Raw genomic sequence first — 20,496 nt, forward strand, 5'->3', positions numbered from 1 at the left:
TTTTCGCTGTGGCCCGTCGGAACTATCGATCGACGAGTCGAGCGTCATATCCCGTTCTTACGAGGGCGTCTTTCAGCGTCTGTAGGTGTCCATCGCGTTCCTCCTCGTCTGAGCAGATCCTGTGTATTCGCAGGGCCTGTCCATAGGGGATGGCCTCTTTGACGTGGTTAGGGTGGGAGCTGGAAAAGTGGAGCATCGTGAGGTTGTCCGTGGGCTTGCGTACACCAACTGCCCGTTGTCAAGGCAATCAAAGTGTTCAGACAGAGTGATGTTACCTACAGGACCACCGAATACACAAACGGCCAGAACACAAAACAGAGAGAGAGAGGGAGAGAAACATCCGAAAGGAAGAGAAAGACAGAGAATGACCCGTTGTGTTAAAAACAGATAACTTTTTTTCGCTGGTGGGGTTACGTGTAGCGTGACATGAACCCAAGATCCCGGTTGAGGCCGTCCTCATGGGTGTGGAACTTGGCTATCAATTTTTGTTCAACGATTTTGCGTTGTCGTGTGTCTCGAAGGCCGCCTTGGAGAACGTACCACCCGCCAGGTACATGGTTCATACTCCTGTGACTCGGCCAACGTTGCAGGAAAGGATGCCCCGGAGCATGGTACATTGGCGAGACCATGCAGACACTGCGACAACGGATGAACGGACACCGCGCAACAATCGTCAGACAGGAGGGTTCCCTCCCAGTCGGGGAACACTTCAGCAATCAAGGACATTCAGCCACCGATCTTCGGGTAAGCGTTCTCCAAGGCGGCCTTCGAGACACATGACAACACAAAATCGTGGAACAGAAATTGATAGCCAAGTTCCGCACCCATGAGGACGGCCTCAACCGGGATCTTAGGTTCATGTCACGCTACACATAACCCCACCAGCGAAAAAAAGTTATCTGTTTTTAACACAACGGGTCATTCTCTGTCTTTCTCTTCCTTTCGGATGTTTCTCTCCCTCTCTCTCTCTGTTTTGTGTTCTGGCCGTTTGTGTATTCGGTGGTCCTGTAGGTACATCACTCTGTCTGAACACTTTGATTGCCTTGACAACAGGCAGTTGGAAAGATTATCTGTAATCACTAAGTATTGTTCTCTGACTATAAATGCGGTAACCTTCCATGGAATCCCACACTCGCTCACCTGACGAAGGAGAAAGCCTCCGAAAGCTTGTGATTTTCAAATAAAACAGTTGGACTATAACCTGGTGTTGTAAGATTCCTTATATTTGAAGAGAAACAGAGCGTCCTCCTGGTGACCTGGCCAATATTTATTCCTTAAAAAAAACAGATTAATGGGAATATAGGAAAAGGAGTATGCCATTCAGCCCCTTCAGCCTGTTCTGCCATTCTATTAGATCATGGCAGATCTGGTCACTTATCTCATTGTTGTTTGTGGGTCCTTTATGTGTGGAAGTTGCCTGCTGTGTTTCCCTAAATTGCAAGTGACTACACTTCAAAAGTACTTAATTGGCTGTGAAGTGCTTTGGGGTGTTATGAAAGGTACGATATAATTACATGTTCTTTTTCTTTCTAAACATATAATCATTTGATGCGATTGCTAGACTATTCCTGATGGGGCTCGTCTAAGAATATTGAATGAAATCAGAAACTGTGACATTATTCAGGGTATTGCATTTAAATCTTATTATGACAAACATGCTTTTTTTAATCTCTAATTTTCTCCCTTCCTCTCCTGCAGGAGAAAGCAACCTACTTGATCAACGCCTCTGCCACTGGACTCAGTATCCACACCCTCCTCCACTGTCGGTGGACTCTGGCTGCAGTATGTGCTGGCTACAGGAAGCACTGCAACAACTCACCAAGTTTACTGTGACAGCACCTCCCAGCCCTGCAGCCTCCACCACCAAGAAGAATAGGAATGCCATCACCTCCAAGTTCCCCTCCAAATCACACATCGTCCTGACTTGGATATATATTCCTGTTCCTTCATCAAAATAAAAGTTCTGAAATTCCCTACCTAATAACCCTGGGGAAGGGAAGGATTGCTCACTGTACCTGACCACTAGAAGGTGCCGCGACCTGCCCAGGTATGATGTCTCCTTGAATTTTCTCTCCCTCCTCCTGGAAGAAATTGTAACAATCATTTGGTGTCTGCCTATTCAACTTTCTTGGATCATAAATCAAACCTGCATCTGCCCCTACTCCACGGAGCTGAGATGCTGCCTTCAATCAGCTCTCTTAACCATGCACCTAACGTCAGGTATTTTCACAGCAAGTCAGACAAGACCAACCCATAATTAAAATGCAATGGGGAAGATTCCCATGTGTGCTAATTATAGTGAGGTTATGAATATTCTTTATTTATAAGTTGTGGTTGCAGTTAGTATTAAGCCTCAGTAATTAAGCACAACCTGTCCTTTTCCAGTATCCATGTGTGGACCTCCAGCAGTGATCAATCTCTGAGGAAGGGCAGATGGATAAAAATCAACCAGCTGCTGGAACAGTGCTTCTGTCAAGTGATGTCAGGGTTGAGCTAAGCGGCAACATCCCCCCCTGCCCCCCGCCATGATTTAGATGTCAACCGTGGCTCAGTGGTAGCACTCTCACTTCTGAGTCAGAAGATCGTGGGATCGTCCCACTCCAGGGACTTGAGCACTAGATCTGGGCTGACACTTCAGTACAGTACTGAGAGAGTGCTGCACTGTTAGAGGTGCCGTCTTTCAGATGAGAAGTTAAAGTGAGGCCCTGTCTGCCCTCTGAGAAGGATGTAAAAGATCCCACGGCACTATTTCGAAAAAGAGCAGGGCATTCTCCCTGGTGTCCTGGCCAATATTTGTCCCTCAACCAACATTAAAACAGATTATCTGTTCATTATCTCATTGCTGTTTGTGGGACCTTGCTGTGCACAAATTGGCTGCCATGTTTCCTACAGTACAACAGTGACTACACTTCAAAAGTACTTCATTGGCTGTAAAGCACGTTGGGACGTCCTGAGGTTGTGAAAGGTGCTATATAAATGCAAGCACTTTCTATTGACACTGTGAAAATTCACATACCAAAAATAGCCAGGTTTTTTTTCACTCATGGGATGTGGGCGTCACTGGCAAGGCCGGAGGATTGTCACCATCCATGGAATTGTACCCACACCACAACTCACTGCCTGCAGAAGGGGAGAGAATCATGAGGAAGATGGGATGAAGAAAACAATATTGTAGACATGGAATAACTTGTTTTGCTCATTGCTTTGCACTGGTCCAGTTTGGGCTGCTGAGGTCCGACCTCTGCAATGATGTGGTGCTAGGGATCTTTATGACATAACTTATTCTCCTAGGCAATTGTTTCAGTAATAAGATTCAACTTTTACAATGGAAAACCTCTTTTCCCATCAAACTTCTCAGATAAATTGATAGATGCTGTCATTACAATCCAATAGCAGTGTTATGTGGCGGATTGGTCAGCAGGTGTCAGTATCCCATAAACTACCTACCCATTCCTATACAATGAGGATGAGCAGCCAAATTATATTAGCTGGGAGGAACGGGAGAAAAAGAGAGGAAACTTTTTTAAAAAAAAACACATTACACAGGAAACTAAAATAAGTAAGACACGCTATCTCAATATTATTCCTTTAGCAAAATTTGTTTAAAAAAGCCTTTGTTGTCAAACTTTAACAAATTGACTGACATGTTCAGGTATTTTATGTCACAACTTCCTACTGAATCTTACCGGGGCGAAATCACACAGCCAGCCGCACTGGTGATTGCAGTTAAGTCTATTAGAAAACAACCTTTTACACACACACACACACACACATATCTTCTTTCAATCGTGCAATTATAGAAAAATCTATCATTTGAATACTCTGGAAAAGTTGCTACCATTAATAACAAACTCTTTTTCCAAAAGGGTGTATTTTTTCGGCTGGCCATAAATGGACTAAGATGACGCTCTGGTTAAAACGCGCTAGCTTTGAAATCAACATATGTTTGGAATGTGGGGAATGTGTCAATTTTAATGAACCTGCCTCTTTCTTATTGTCTCTCTGCGCCTTTCACCAAATAAGGACCCTGCCCCAATACTGGTTGCCCATGTAAGGCGTTGCTTCCCTTTTCTTGATCAACTGACGTCATGGTGATAAGGAGATCTTTTTAGGCGGAGTTCCAGCCTAAAACTCCACACTTTCTGGTCAGCAGCGGATTCAGCAGCATCTGGCTCGCCTGTGCAGTTGTGGAAAAGTAAGTGAAAAAAAACATTTAACCAACTCGCTCGTTCAATGAAAAAAAAAACCTCTTTATTTCTCAATTGTAATTCATATTTTATCGTTGAATTTAATTTTACACAACTTATATAAGGAATGGTTTCTTTAATATAAATTTAACTATTGGTTTTTAACAAGTGGGGGGAAAAAAAACGGATCTACTCTTAATCCAGGTGGGATGAGTGTGAATTGCACACTTACAATAAGTAACACCATCAGATTGAATTATGTACTCATGTAATTCGCTTTCCTGGTTACAAATTATAGCGTAAATGTATCAATTTAACATTATCCCGCAGCTGGAATTTTTAAACATTTATTGAAGCTTAAGTAGAACTTTTAAGTGGACATTTCTGCAGACGCCGGTCTGTTAGGTACCTGGTGTGTGTCTAACTCTATTTCTGTGTAACCTGCAATGTCCCGGGTTCTTCGCCGCCCTGTTACTGTGCAACTAGTGTGCGTGTGTGTTTGAGCTCTTGGGTGTGGCTCACTCTGGATCCAGTGTGGCTTTTGCAAGAATGAAGCATTTTAATTTCGCTTCAGTTTTATTTTCTTTGCTTTTTTTTTTGAAACGAACATTTTAAAAAAAAAATGTAAATCTGTAATTCTCGAAAGATCAAGATAGAAACTAGTTATAGACCCGTGTTGTAAATTTGTACCATCACGGGGCGTTTATGATAATCCAGGAAAACCGTGAATGACTTGGGTAAAGTAATAGCAGAGAGAGAGAGAGAAATAGAGTACAACCCAGAGGAATGAAAGTTTAATTTGGATTAAATCCCTTTTCATTCTAGATGCAGTTTATTGACTTATTTGCTCCTCCAGTAATATAGAATCTCCCTTCGATTTCCTTTCCCCTTCTCATGCTCAGTATATCGGCCATTGTTTTTGTTTAGACCCGAGCCCTCTGATCTTCACTCTGGGGCGGTCTTATCCCCTGAATTACTGATTAACTCCGAGAGCAGGGAGCCATTATGTCAAAAGTACCAACTATTTGCAGTGGGCGGTGTATCAAGTTAAAACACATTTAATCTGGTAAATTCATTATACGAGTGTTTAAGTGAGAATGTAAAACCAATACATTCATAACACCCAGCTAAGGTTCAGTGACTGTTTCAACCCTCCATAGGATCCGGCTTGTCTGGACCTTAGCCATCTGTATCCTGACTCTCGCTCACCCATCACTTGTGCCCTCACTGACCTGCATTGGCTCCCTGTCTCCCATGACACATTTTAAGTCCTCTTCCTTATTCAATCTCCTCCAGCCTTGTACATCCTCCTCCTCCTCCTCGACCCTCTAATTGACCTTTTGTGCATCCTTTATGCTCTGCTATGCCAGGAGAGTCTTGGGCTCTGTTCTCTGGAACTCCCTCCTTTAAACTTTTTTTTAAAAAAAACTTCTCAAACCCCACCTTTATGGCCAAGCTGTTGGTCACACTCACATCTCCTAACTCTCCCAGCATCCATTCCTTTATCTGTTTTATTTTCTCTTCATTTTCTATGTTAAAGGTTCTATGCAAATGAAAGTTGTTGATGGTAAAATTAAACTGACTTGGCTCCAGATTTTTGCTGAAGTTTGAGAACTTTTATTTCTCAGTGTGGTTGTGAAGTTTGATGAAGTTGACAGGTCAGGTAATACCTTCTAGACTGGTTGACCTCATAAATAAGAGGGGAAATTGTAGGTTTTACACTGTGACCCTTTTTTTTCTTGTGTTGGCTGCAGAGTTCACAGCAGCTGATAATGCATGAACAGATTTAAAACCTATCAGATGATGCTAAAATGTTCATGCTGTGAAATAATCTGATTTTGGCCTGCATACCTTTCTATTCAGCTCTGTCTCTCCCACGGCCATGCATTTCATCCTGAGCATGCTGGGAGTACCAGCTTGCAACCCACTTCAGTGTGGGATCCAGGTTTTTCTTTGAGACTCTGGTGAGTTGCTGGTCTCTGCCCTGTTGCTAGGGGGAGGTGCTGAGTAGAGCCCGGACTCTCCCACAGGAGAGGGAGAATAATCACCATGCATATCTGTTGCACCCTCTAGAGGCTGACATCAGCAGCATGGCGGAAGTCTGAGAGCAAATCATTACACGGCTAAAGCACACGAGTAGAGATTAGTGAATAACAGGGAGGGAACAAATTTGAGAATCATATCCTCAAAACCAACTTTTTGGTCAATGTAAAGAATCTTACAACACCAGGTTATAGTCCAAAAATTGTTGGACTATAACCTGGTGTTGTAAGATTCTTTACATTTGTCAACCCCAGTCCATCACCGGCATCTCCACATCACAACTTTTTGGTCACCTGACCTAATATCTCCTTGTGTGGCCCAGTGCCAAATTTTGTTTGATTGCTCTTGTGAAGTGCTTTTGGAATGTTTTTTACTACATTAAAGGTGCTATATAAATGCAAGTTGTTGAGAGTAAACTTAATGAGGGGGGGAAAACTTTCTGCTTCCATGGAAACCCAAAGTAGGTCAGAGTGTCGATCCTCTGCATGCCATGTATGAGTGGAAATTGGATTTGAAAAGCTTTGATCCCACGATACTCAACTGTTAAGGGTTGGTGCTACTTGGAACAGATTTAATGGTTGATCAGTTTATTGCTATGGAGTATCAGCATAGAATAAATTGACTTCTGGGCACTGCCAGATAAGAGGTTTTAAACTGTACTCTACACAATGCTCTTTGTTATGTTATCAAAATGACTTCATACTAGTCTAACATTTAGCTGTACTGAGGGTCAAGCAGCAAATCTAGAGACACAACAAGCCTTATCATAAAACTATGATCAAAGTGTGAGGTTGAAGGCCATAATATTTACAATGCTGTTCAACAAATGTTCTAAAATTAAAACACTAATCTAGCATTTTAGATAGGAAATAAGACTATGCAATACCAGCAAAACAACCCAAGTACACACTTCCCCAATGCCATTCAGATCAGGAAGCTCCAAGGTCAATCCATGGCCTGCCATGAGGTAACAGATTTCCAACAGGATGAGGGCTGGGATGCTGCAATTGACCTCTGCTTGCCCCCCCCCCCACCAAGCCAGAAACACAGAATCAATTTTGGATTGTTATCCAGTGACTACTACTGGAAAATTAATGTGAACATATAAAAAGGGTGGAAAGGGCCCATCCAGACATGTTGCAACCCAGCACACTATTTAACCACCCCCTAACCATGTCATCTTCTGGAAGAGGCAAAATGCTGGGAAATTCCCAAGGATAATCAAACAAAGCCCCAGCAGATCATGGTAGCCTGTAACTCCTCACATTCACAACTAACTGGCAACTTACCCTCTATAAATGCAAATGCTGCTTTTCAATCAAGAACTTGTGAAGTTCCCTGTTAAATGACCGTAGCAAATCTATACTCACCGCAAGTTCAGGTACTCTGTTCCAGGGGGTGATGACTGTGAAAAGAAATACTTCCTGGCATCTAATGTAACTCTTTGCCTACATATCATGTGCATGCCTTCCAGTCTTGCCATCCCTAAATATCTCAACTATCCTGAGTCCATTCCCTTCTATCATTTTAAAATCTTCAAGATTGGGCTCAGCTTTGATTTCCCCCCTCCTTTAGAACTACTTCTTTGATCAAACCTGTTCTAATATCTCCTTATGTGGCCCGGTGCCAAAATTTGTCTGATAACGCTCCTGTGAAGTGCCTTGGGACATTTTTTACTACGTCCCAAAGGCGCTATATAAGTGCAAGTTGTTGTTTGCTGACGCTCACTATTTAGGCTTCTATATGAAGAATAGTTGTGATACCAGTGGGTGCCCTGTGTTTGTGGAACTGTACCCCAGCATGAGGCAGGACCCACTGGAAACTTCTGCTATTTATGCTGCTTATCAGTGGGTTCTGCTGGCTTCCCACCAGAGAATCCTGGAATAATTTCCAGGCCTTTGTTTGACTGCCTCTTCCATTGGGCAGTCATTTATCAATTAATGTTGGAGGAGGGAGAAGTGAAGAGCTGGTTACTGTAGTAGGATATATAATTTTATTTTTATATCTTTAAATGTGGTCTTGTGTTAACATTGCCATTGGTGCCCATCGATGAGGGGCAGCTTTACGATAGAGTACACAAAGCATCAAACCATCCTTTGCCTTTCATACCTTCCTGAAGCACCTAGTACTGGCAGATGAAGGATAATATTTACCTGGGCCCTAGTTCAGCTACTTGCTCCTAGGCCTGACACAAGTGGTCTTGCAACACCAGGTTATAGTCCAACAGTTTTATTTGAAAATCACAAGCTTTCGGAGGCTTTCTCCTTCGTCAGGTGAGTCACCTGACGAAGGAGAAAGCCTCCGAAAGCTTGTGATTTTCAAATAAAACTGTTGGACTATAACCTGGTGTTGTAAGATTCCTTATATTTGTCCACCCCAGTCCATCACTGGCATCTCCACATCCATTACTATACCTCAAGGGAGCATCTCTGGCCAGTTGTCAGGCAAAGTTTATTTTCTCAAAAGCAAGAAACTGTGGCTGCTGGAAATCTGAAATAAAAACAGAAAATACTCGGTAGCATCTGTGGAGAGAGAAACAGTTGGCGTTTCAGGTCGATGACCTTTCATCAGAACAATCTGAACTTGGGGCAGTGTTTCCAGATGTTAATGTCTTATTGTGAATCTCTTGACAAGCCCTCACCCAATTTGGTCTCTGCTTGGTGAGATCAGGAATTCAACATTGGTTTGAATCCATGTTTTAATACACTGCTTGTATTATGATGTGGCTGACTAAGACTGGGAAATGACAAGATGGCTTGCATCTTAAAGGGGCTTTTTCATCCCATTGGCTAATCCTTGTCCCTGGAATAGGCAAAAATATCCTACAATCAGCCACATTGGTCTCTTGTGGAAAGTTTATGCTGTAATTGAAGTTTAGCAGCCTTTTAAATGAAAAGACTTGTTTGCTATTGTGACACAGGATTACCTGTGTATACATACTTAATATGGGACATGGGTATAAATTATTCCCATTAAGGTATAATGCTGACCTTTTTCAGCTGTTTAAATTTGATCAGAAGGCTATTATTGTCAGTGAAAATGGAAGGGTTTTCCACCCAGAAGCTGGAAATGATGGTCTTCCAATTGTGACTGTAGTTGCCTACACTAGATGTTGTGCTCAAGATGTTACTCCTTTTATGGAGTAGGGCACAGCAGTGTAAACACGCATCATTGATGTAATTCAGGGCTCTGTTCCTTTGGATTTAAAAAAAAATTGCAATTGTTAACACTGAATTCCATTTCCAGTGCCTGTGTACACAGTCTGTAGAAATAATCGTCTTGATGGGTGAAAGTGTTTTTTCTTGCTTGATACATTATGTTCTTTTGAATTTGGTCCCTGTGTCCCTGGCTGATGGAAATGAATCAAACCTTTAGAAGACTAGTCTACTCAATTTTTAAATGCAAAAAACAACTTTGAATCACCTAAATAGTTTGAATTAAGCAATCTAAATAACACAGTAAGTGGGAGTTTAGTGCTAAAGCAACTGAATTATCAGATCCATTTGAATTAAGGCTGTATACATGTTTGGGTAGCCAATGTATGAAGTGTTACAAAGGATTTGTATTTAGTGGCCAACTGCTCAAAAAATTAATAAGATTTCTTCCCCCTCAAGTCTTTGTTCAGTTGATTTTATTTCTTTATAATTTTCAAATACTGTACAATTGTTTTTTTTCTCAATCTTTTTTTCATACAAATGCAAGTGACTCTGGCTTTCATTTTAGATGGGAATTGTGGTCAAAATCTGCACAGGATGCTGCTGCAGCAACTAGAAGGGAAATTTGGAATTTAATTGACGTATCTCAGCAAATGTGCATCTAACATCAGTGAAACAAACCCATAGACTTTATCAGACCTTGCATTCCTCATCTGGTACTATAGGAATAGTGGGGTGAAATGTTTTTTGTTTATAAAAGTCATGTCCATCATACTTCAGAACTTACATTTTATGTAAGTCACCAACCTATTGTACAATTTTTTTAATAAAGTACAGAAAGAGAAAGAAAGCCAGTCATTTCCTGCAGTTTTTTGCTAACCTGGCTTCTCCCAAAAGAGAGGAACCAAGCAGCTTCAATCTAGAGACATTTCCAACAGCAAGATCAATTAGCTTCTGATTGGCCTCAGGATGTACCTGTTTATAGTCAACTTCCCTACATTGGCCTTAACCTGGCCTGTTATCTAAAGCACAGATCACAAAATAAGTACAGGTGAGGACGATCATTCAGCCCATTTTAATTCCTCCATCTTAACGTCTCCCCTTTGTAACATCTAGTTGCTTAAATTATTCCAGGGATTTTGCCTCCATTACCCTAAAGTTTATTCCACACAATGTTTGCTCTTTGTGTGAAGAAGAATTTCCTGAATATCAGTCCTCAAAAGTACCTCTTGTTTGTTTGAACCTGTGGCCCATTGTTCTACTCCTGCAGTTCAATTTTAAAGTAATATTCCAAGTAAACTTTTTCCATATCCTTAACTATTGTGTACCTCTATAAAGATCACCTTTCCAGGCCCAGATCTTTCCTCATAAAACAGACCACTGACACTGTGTGGATCAGCCTTGTGACTCTTCTCTGCACTGCCTCAAGCTGTTGAATATCTCTTGTTTCTTGCTGACCAGAACTGGATGCAGTATTCAAGGTGTGGTCTGACCAGAGCACTATATAGTTTGATCATTACCACCCCTGATTTGTCGTCTTCTGTTCTGTTGGCTGTATAGTTAACTTATAGTTAATATTAGCTTTGGTGATTGATAAACATCACAATGTGTTCTCTGCTCCCAGACCACCTGTGAGCAAAGCATCAGAGGAGTACAACAGAATGGAAGTTTGACCAGGACATACTAGGGTTTTTATTTCAGTAAAGATCACACCCTACAGGTCTACAAAACAGTAGTAGAGTACAGTGTAATAGAAAATTTGTGGATCAGGTTAACAAATCTTTTGCATCTGAGTTGTATTTATCTTGTGTAGACTAGACCTACCAAGCAGTGAATATTTTCACTTAAAGTGTAACCTATTTTGATCATCACTGAGAAGCACAGCCTTATTGGATAAACCTTCCTCCAGTCACTAATGCAAAACAAGAAGGTCGGCATATTAAATGAGGAAACTAGCTTTATATTGATGACTGCTTTTTCACTCACTTTACTGACTGGAGGAAAATATCTCCATATATTTAAGTTGGATTGCAATGTATATAACTCTTGGTAATCACCAGTGTTCATGCCTAACATTTCCCTGATGTGCCCCCCACCCCCTGTTCTAGTACTGTACTTGTCTTGGAAATTCAGTTCTTAAAAGTTGGAACATTGAAAATTCCTGTAGTGAGCATTAAGAATGGGGATCAAAGGGAACCAAACGTTAATCATTTGTAAGAGTTTAAACATTAATAGCTGAAGTCATTCTATAAATATGGCCACATTGGCATATTATAAATACAGCCACACAGACTGTTTATATGTACAGTACAACACAGCAAAGATCTTCTCTAGGAAGAGTACTTGTCAGGATGGGGCCATTTTAGTAATTCATCAAGTTTCTGGCTTCCACAGCTTATCCCCATTGGTAGTACACTCACCACCTTTTTAAATCAGAAGGTTGGGGGTACAAGTCCCACTCGAGCACGTGTAAAGGATCCCATGGCACTTTTTTTTGAAGAGGAGCAGAGTCCTCTGGGTCTTTCAACCAACACCACCAAAACAGATTTTATCTCATTGCTGTTTGTTGGACTTGCTGTGTGCCAATTGGCTACTGCGTTTGCCTACAGAACAATAGTAACTACACTTTAAAAGTACTTAATTGGCTGTGAAACACTTTGGGACATCCTGAGCGTGTGAAAGGTACTATGTGAATGCAAGTCTTTCTTTCACATGACATAGAATTAATTTCTGATGCTTTAAATACAAATCTTGCCCTTACAGGCAACACTTTTTTGACAATGAGATTGCTTTTGTTAGGTTTTGACTGAAAATTTGCACAAAATCTGCATGTAGTGTCAAATTTTGACTGATAACAGACCTTTTACTATGTTAAAGGTGCTATATAAATGCAAAATTGTGTGTGTGCATTGTACTTAGTTCAGTTAAGTTTAATAATTGTTCCTTAACTGTTCCAACTCTGCTTCTGCCACAGGATTACTTAACTGATAAACATGTCCAACCAGGGACCCGCTTTTGGACTTAGTAGGGACGTTCGGAGAAGGATCGAGCAGAAGTATGAACCTGATCTGGAGGAGCGGCTAGTGGAGTGGATCATTGCTCAGTGTGGGGCAAAAGTGGGCCGACCTGAGCCAGGGAGATCGGGTTTCCAACTTTGGCTTAAGGATGGCACGGTGAGTACTCAATTAAAGGAATGGGCTTACAGATCATTAGAGGACCAATTGGTCTGAGTTTGAGGCTGTAGAGGACACTGAAAGCAATCTCTTCCCATGTAATATATTTTCATGACCAAGGCTGTCTTTTTGAACCTTGCCTGGTCCCATGGTTTGGTTCCATTTTTCAATGAAAATGAAATGCTATAGAGTATTCAGTATGTTTTATAATTTCTCTGGTAATGTAGTAAAGGAAACTGGAATAAACCATCTGATTATGCCCCTTAGGGGATCCACTAGAGTTGATAGATCTTTCACTAGTTTCAAATTGACACTTCCCCTTTGCTGCTTGGGGAATTTTGAATGTAAACCCACATGCTAAACTGCATAATCCACACTCTATCAAACTTACCTTGTAACAGGGTATAGTCCTCCTTTATTGGTAATAAGTAGTAAGTTTGTCATGTGTTTAGTCTTTAACACCCATCAATCATAATTGTGGATTTCCTAGTGGTATTTTTGTGCTGCATGTATTTGTTAATCTCTTCTGTAATAAACCAGTTAATCAGCACCTCTGTGCAGTGATGTCTGTGTGTCACTTTGCTAGTAGCTATTGAAAATGACACAACTGATAACTTTTGAAATGGCTGCTTGCTGTAGCTGCCCTGGGAGTGATTCACTGTCCCATCAATCACTCCCAGGGCAGGTACAGCACTAGTTAGATACAGAGTAAAGCTCCTTCTACACTGTCTGATCAAATACTCCCAGGGCAGGTACAGTGCTTGAGCCTCAGCAATTTACAATCTATATCAATGACTTGGATGAGAGGACTGAGTAATGTATCCATGTTTGCTGACAATACAAAGCTAGTTGGGAAAGTAAGCTATGAGTAAGGCACAAAGGGATATAGTCAGGTTAAGAATTGGGCAAGAAGGTGGCAGATGAATTATAATGTGGGGAAATGTGAATTTATCCATTTTGGTAGGAAGAATAGAAAAGCAGAATTTTTTTTAAAAGTGAGACTAGTAAATGTTGGTATTCAGAGGGATTTGGGTGTCCTTGTACACATCACAAAGTTAACCTGCAGATACAGCAAGCAATTAGGAAAGCAAATGGTATGGTAGGGGGTTGGAGTATGAGTAAGTCTTGCTGCAATTATGCAGGGCTTTGGTGAGACCACACCTGGAGTGCTGTGTACAGATTTGGTCTCCTTATCTAAGGAAGGATATACTTGCCTTAGAGGGTGTAACAAAGGATCACTGGATTGATTCCTGGGAAAAGAGTTCTCCTATGAAGAGAGATTGAGTAGAAAGGGCCTATACTCTCTGGAGTTTAGAATGAGAGGTGATTTCATTGAAACGTATAAGATTCTGAGAGGGCTTGACAGGGTAGCGGCTGTTTCTCCTGACGGGAGTCTTAAACTAGGGGTCACAGTCTCAGGATAAGGGGTCGGCCATTTAGGACCGAGATGAGAATTTCTTCACTGAGGGTTGTGAATCTTTGGAATTCTCTACTCCAGAGGGCTGTGGATGCTCACCCATTGAGTATATTCAAGACTGAGATCGATGGATATTTGGACACTAAGGGAATCAATGGATATGGGGATAGGGTAGGAAAGTGGAGTTGAGGTAGAAGATCAGCCACTGTCTTAAAGGGCGGAGCAGGCTCGAGAGGCCGTATGGCCTACTCCTGCTCCTATTTCTTATGTTTGCTATTTCCTATCTGACCTCTGCAGTTTGTGATCTGCCCCCACTATCAGGTGTGACCCAGCCCCAACCCAACTCCTACTGAAGCTGAAATACTTCAGACCATATATGCAATTATCATTCAGCCCAAATGGCCTCCCTAAGCATAGAGTACATAATTGGCAAACTACTCGAGTGCACACTGCAAATCAGGTCATGCAAATATTACTACTATAAAGGAAATTACATAATCATATACTACAATATTTAATCTTTTGTATGTCTTTCTGGACTCAAACTATGTCTAGCTCTTGTGTTAGTCATAATAAACATGTAGGCAACTAATCTAAAGATTCCCACCATTGACAAGAATATATGGGATTAGATCCTCTATGCGATGGAATTTGAATTTGGGGTCTGGCACTCCATAATTTCCTTGCACCCATTCCAGTGGAATGGAGGGTTCCATGTAACTTGAGCAGACTGTTTGTATTTGCTATCACTGTGCACTTGTTATGATTTGGCATTACAACATCAGTGAAGTACTTCTTCTACTGCAGGTACTGAGCCAACTGATCAACAGTCTCTACTCAGATGACAAGAAGCCCATCAAGAAGATTCAGGACACTGATAAGGCTTTTAAACAAATGGAACAGGTGTCACAGTTTCTGATAGCAGCTGAGGGATATGGAGTCAACAAAACAGACATCTTCCAGACTGTGGATTTGTGGGAAGGTATGTGTCTATTAACGGAGCTCCAGTGAAGTCAGGGCTTCCATTTTATTTTTGTGGCTATCTTAGTGACAGTGTAGAAGTTTTTCACAGCCAAATATCCTAATTGACACCATGTGCTGGCGTCTGCAATGTTTTTCTGGGTATCAACAACGGCAGTCCTGACTGAAGCCAAATTCAGACATAACTGTTTACAGTACATTCTCACCTTATCTACATCTCTCTTCCATTTTAAGTGATAACAATGGGGACATTTATAAGTGGCCTGATCCTGTTGACACTCAATGCCTAGGCCTACACACGAATAATGACCCGTTGTGTTGTGATGAGCAGACAGGGTCCTGATTCCCAGCATGGAGTCAATGTCCTTGGGAGAGTAGGAAGGAATTTGGGGGGGGGGAAATTCAGGGAAGAAAAAATGCTGCACAAAGTTGAGTACCTGGGCTGAACAACCTATATTTGAATCAACAAATATAGAAAATAATTAATATAAAGAAGGGGAAAAATCAGGCAGCAGTGATATCCCAAATTAGTGACAGTACACAAATCTCATTGTGGAAAATGTAGAACTCTTGACATTATTTTCTTTGTTTGCTGTTGCAATGCACATGGATCCCACAGTGTAGGACATATGCCACATGCTACAATAACAGACAGTGAAGGCACTTAACATACTTTTTCTTTTACAGCAAAGGATATGTCTGCTGTCCAGAGAACACTCATGGCCTTGGGAAGTATTGCAATAACAAGGGATGATGGACATTACCATGGTGATCCAAACTGGTTCCACAGGTGAGTAGGACAAGCGTCCATACAATAGTCAACCAGTACAGGCATGTTGCCTTGACAGCTGTAACCCACATAAATGACTGGTTGAGAGAACCAATATTTGACTAACTGCTTGAAGTGCATTCTCCATGAGTGTGGAAGTAGTGGAGCTTGTGGGATTTGTGACCAACTATATCCCTCCTGAATTATGATGGGACTTTGAATGGAATAAATGACACCACTGCATCTTGATGTCTGCTTTAATCGAGATGAGGCATTTTGAGAAGTGTTGCAGTGAAAATCTTTTGATTGAATGGCTTGGTAAATTATTCCATAAATGCTACACGACGGGTTCACAGATTGCCCAAATAAACACTTGCATGCGCTGTTTGCACCACAAAGCAGGGAGCAGGTTACCAGTTTTTTTCACGTAAACTAAAGCTTGTACCATACAGACCCCCTTTCTCCCCCATCCCCCCACCTTGTAGCACATAAATCTATTTCACATTTTAAAAGCAAACTTTCACTTTGCCTCTCTGGAATGCTGACACTTCCACATCACTGCATTAATCTGCTAAAAATATTCCAGAAGTCTAATTTAATTCATTAGGGGTCACTGGTCACCTTCAAATTAATTTTTTTATTCACACCAGTTACTGACTGGGAAACTTTAATATATTCCAGGATATCAACCAGGCCTGTTACAAAATGTTCCTTGCAAGTGCAAACTTGTAGATTGACATAAGACAATTACAGTTTTTTAATAAATAATATGGTTTGACATATCACTTGTATTGTGTATTCTTTGTCACATGCATTTCTGATTGCTGCCAGGAACAGAGGCCTGTCTTGGGTTTAAAAATAAGATTTAAAAACTAGCCCAGGGACAACTAAAAAGTGTGTGTGTGTGTGTATATATAGACTGCATTCCATGGACTCACAGTGTGGCTTTTGTACACTGTGTAGAGGAGTCAGCCAGAACTGTGTTCAGCCTAATTAATCCAACAATACTAACACAGGGCCACAATTAATCTTGTCCCCCTCATTAGTGTGCCACCCAGGAATTTACAGCCTTTCCAGCATATCCAGTCTGACACTCTTTGCCATTTTATGAAAACAATGTAAAAATGACTGAACTCTAAATTGTTATTTTTCCATTTTTTGGAAGATTTTTAAATGGCATAAATCTTTAATGGAAGGTCCCTATGTGAGTGATCCAACACACCAGTCTTACTCAAAAGTGAATTGGAAAGGAAACATTTGCAGGGCTATGGGGAAAAAGCAGAGGAGTGGGACTAATTGGATAGCTTGCTCAAAAGAGCAGGCATGATGGGCCAAATGGCCTCCATCTGTGCTGTATGATTCTGATGCCTTAGCACAATTCTAAATTGTGTTGGAAAAATTCTATCTCTTACACCATGATGCTAATCTATGACAATAGACTGGCTGTACAACTAACTTACTGTTTCTCATCCACTGCAGGAAAGCACAAGAGAACAAGCGTGACTTCACAAATGAGCAACTGAGCCAAGGGAAGAACATCATCGGCCTACAGATGGGAAGCAACCAGGGAGCATCGCAGGCCGGGACGGTCAGCTACGGACGACCCAGGCAGATCCTCTAAGAACAAAAAAAAAATTTATTGAACTCTAAAGCATGATTTTACCATTTCAAAGTCAACAGAAAAAGTCTAAACAGCTCATAACTCTAACAAAATCTTCAACGAAGTCAACTGTTTGTGTGATAGACAGGTAGTGGTTATTTATTATTTGGCAGTTTAAAAAGAGAAATGTTTTTAAAAGTCTTACAATGCTTTGTTTTTATTCCCCTCTGATAGGGGCTATAATTTGGAATGATTGCAAGACAAAATGTACGTAACATTTCCTCCAGTACCTGGATCTTTCCATCACAAAATTATTCCTTTCATTAAAGATTACTGCTTTTAAGAATATATACTCAATGATGGCTGCTAAGGACTGCATGTCACGTTGCTAACTTGTAATTTCGACCATCTTTGTGGAATTGTGCAGGTGTATTACAGCATGTTGGCAAGGCTTAGTGTTCGTATGGCTTAACCAGTCTGCTTGACATTGCTTTTAGTGTTTTTAACTTTTTTGTCACTGTCAATCTACCTAGTTAGTGTACATTTAGAAAAATAAATATGAAAGTAGTCAAATCATTTGAAAGACAACTTTGGAATAATTGAGCAGAGCATTGTTTTTTTTTAAAAAGACCACTATACAGAATTGAATGCTTTGTGTTGAACAAAGGAATTCTCCAGGAATTCAAAGGGAACATGTGAAATGAATATTGTCATTCCAATGACATTCCTTTTTTTTATTAAAACTTATTTTGCTGCTCACCTTGTGTTGCATTACCTTCACAAAATTCACTCTCCTGTTATATACACGGCACTGACGCTGTGGGGGAGAGGGCTGCACTAAATGACGTCTGATTCTGGAATAGGATACTTTAAAATGAACAACTGGTGTTTCTGAAGGAAAATGCAAAATAGGTTTTTGGAATCTTAGCTGTCAGAATATCTTATCCCTTTTTTTAAATGAAGACATTGATCAAAGACTAATCTGACTCCGTTTACTTGCTGGTAAACTTGGATTTCCAAAGCATTATCCAAAATTTACCATCAGAAGTAAATTTTTTTTTTTAGAAATAACGTGCACAAGAAGATTAACTAAAATAATCATTTGCAACGCTGCAACTCTGATGCTAAGCAACGACTGTCTCTATGCTGAGAGCCAATAATTGGCTATGGTTAATGGGGTTAATCCATAATATTTTTAGCAAGTTGTCTTATGGGAAGTACTCATCTGTGATCAGCTTAAGCTCAAGTTTCTGAAACACATGTACAAAAATGTTCCTGCTGAGAATTACTGCTTTGTTTTGAGTATGTTGTACATTAATTTTTGTAAAAACAAGATCATCTGAATAGTTTTAGTCCTACATTTTGTACATTCATTTTTGTTTTTGTCAGTTGAAACCATAACAACTTAAATAAATTTGAGATGGAGAGCGGTCAGCATCTTGTGGAGCTGTGACTCAGTCAGTGTCTTGCTATATACAAGTGTTGTTTCCTTTCTTAAATTTATTCTTGGGATGGGGGCAAGGCTGCATATATTGACCATCCCTCCAGTGGAGTGTGTAGAAGTACTTATGGCATTAGGGAGAGCCACTTAGCACCAATGCCAGCTAATAGCAGCATCATTAAAGAAAGAACTTGCATTTCACAACCTCAGGACTTCCAAAAACATTTTACAGTTAATGAAGTATTTTTGCAATATAGTCATTGTTGTAATGTAGAAAATGCAGCAGCCAATTTGTGCACAGCAAGATCCCACATAGTAATGAGATAATCACCAGATCGTTTGTGATGTTGGTTGAGGGATAAATAGCAGCCAGGAGAACTGTTCTGCTCTTTGAAATAGTGCCATGGAATCTTTTACCTGACAGGGCAAATGGTGCTTTGTTTTAATGGCTTATCTGAAAGACGACACCTCTGACCGTGTAGCACTCCCTCAGTACTGCAAAGTGTCAGCCTAGATTATGTTCTCAAGTCTCTACAGTGGGACTCCAATCCACAGGCAAGATTGCTACCACTGAGCTAAGGCTAACACTAAGACTGCATCAAAGAAAAGTCATTAAGAAACTCCTTTTCTAAAATCCATTCACATAAACAGATTTGTCTAAGTTTGTAAGCTTGCAAGTTGGTACAGTAGTGAGGAAACTGCATTTACCTGCTACTATGGGAAGTGGAGAGCAGCCTTGACATGGAAGAAAGGACAATATTTGAATATCCAAGGAGCAAGGTGATTGTGTACCATCTTGTTCAGTCCTCATAATGCCAGCAGGAGGAGGCAGTGAGAAAGCTGTGCACCTATTCCTCATAGGAAAGGAGTGAAAGGCAGCAGGCGACCACACAGCGTTGCTTTTGACTGACATTAGCTGGATATGATGATTAGTACGAGACATTCCTGCCCAAATACACTCCCACGTGCAGATAAGGCTCTGGCGAAGGCAGTTTATCTTCTCAACTGGGAGTCTTGCATTTGAACTTCTCCAGTTGAATGCACCATAGGAAGAGGGACGCTGTGAGTAATTACTTTTGCATCATGTGTTAGGAATGGAATACCTTTCCTTTTCAGGTCCCGGTGTCAGCATCAAGCACTCTCAGATTAGGTATAGAATATCCAGGTACAAAGTGAAACTCCATCCACAGTGCTCCAACAGTTTAATGTGTCCCTAACCTCAGGAATATTTTCTGTTGCACACTTGTGTGGCATTTGCAAATTCAATACCAACCGTCAATCAAGTGAGATTGCCAATTAGCGTCAGATAAGGAACAATTGTGAGTTGAGGGCTGCGTAGAGACTGTCCAAACTCATTACACTCATTACAACTAACGGATATTCTGATCCAGTTGGCCTGAGCTATCAGTCCTCAAAAATTCTTTACCCCACCCTGCATTACCTGTTTACCTACAGTTTCTTGTAGAAATGTTTACTCATATAATGCATGACACCCATCCACCCTTAGAAAGCACAGTCATGACTTTAATATAATCATATAGCACTATTATAGTAAAAAAAAATTCAATGCATTGTCTTCCAGATAATTTCTGGTGTTTTAGCTTTTTACTGATGGAACAAATTATTTTGAAAAAATAATCAATAGAAATGCTCAATTGAACATTCGGCTTGTCTCAGTTGGTAGAACATTCACTTTTTGATTTGAGCCCCATACCTGGTTTTGAGTTGAT

The 20,496-nt window shown here is 40.7% G+C and overlaps 1 protein-coding gene across 1 annotated transcript; it reads left to right on the top strand.

Annotated features, from left to right (window-relative positions):
- The first annotated feature begins 4,093 nt into the window (after positions 1 to 4,093).
- On the top strand, positions 4,094 to 18,759 carry LOC137301456 (transgelin-like). The gene is made up of 5 exons (XM_067970957.1): positions 4,094 to 4,195; positions 12,360 to 12,558; positions 14,783 to 14,957; positions 15,644 to 15,746; positions 17,205 to 18,759. Exons 2-5 carry the CDS (start codon positions 12,379 to 12,381, stop codon positions 17,344 to 17,346), a joined length of 600 nt encoding a protein of 199 aa, XP_067827058.1. The 5' UTR covers positions 4,094 to 4,195; positions 12,360 to 12,378; the 3' UTR covers positions 17,347 to 18,759.
- The last annotated feature ends 1,737 nt before the right edge of the window (positions 18,760 to 20,496 follow it).

Source organism: Heptranchias perlo, chromosome 33 (genome assembly GCF_035084215.1).
Source record: "Heptranchias perlo isolate sHepPer1 chromosome 33, sHepPer1.hap1, whole genome shotgun sequence".
NCBI lineage: Eukaryota > Metazoa > Chordata > Chondrichthyes > Hexanchiformes > Hexanchidae > Heptranchias > Heptranchias perlo.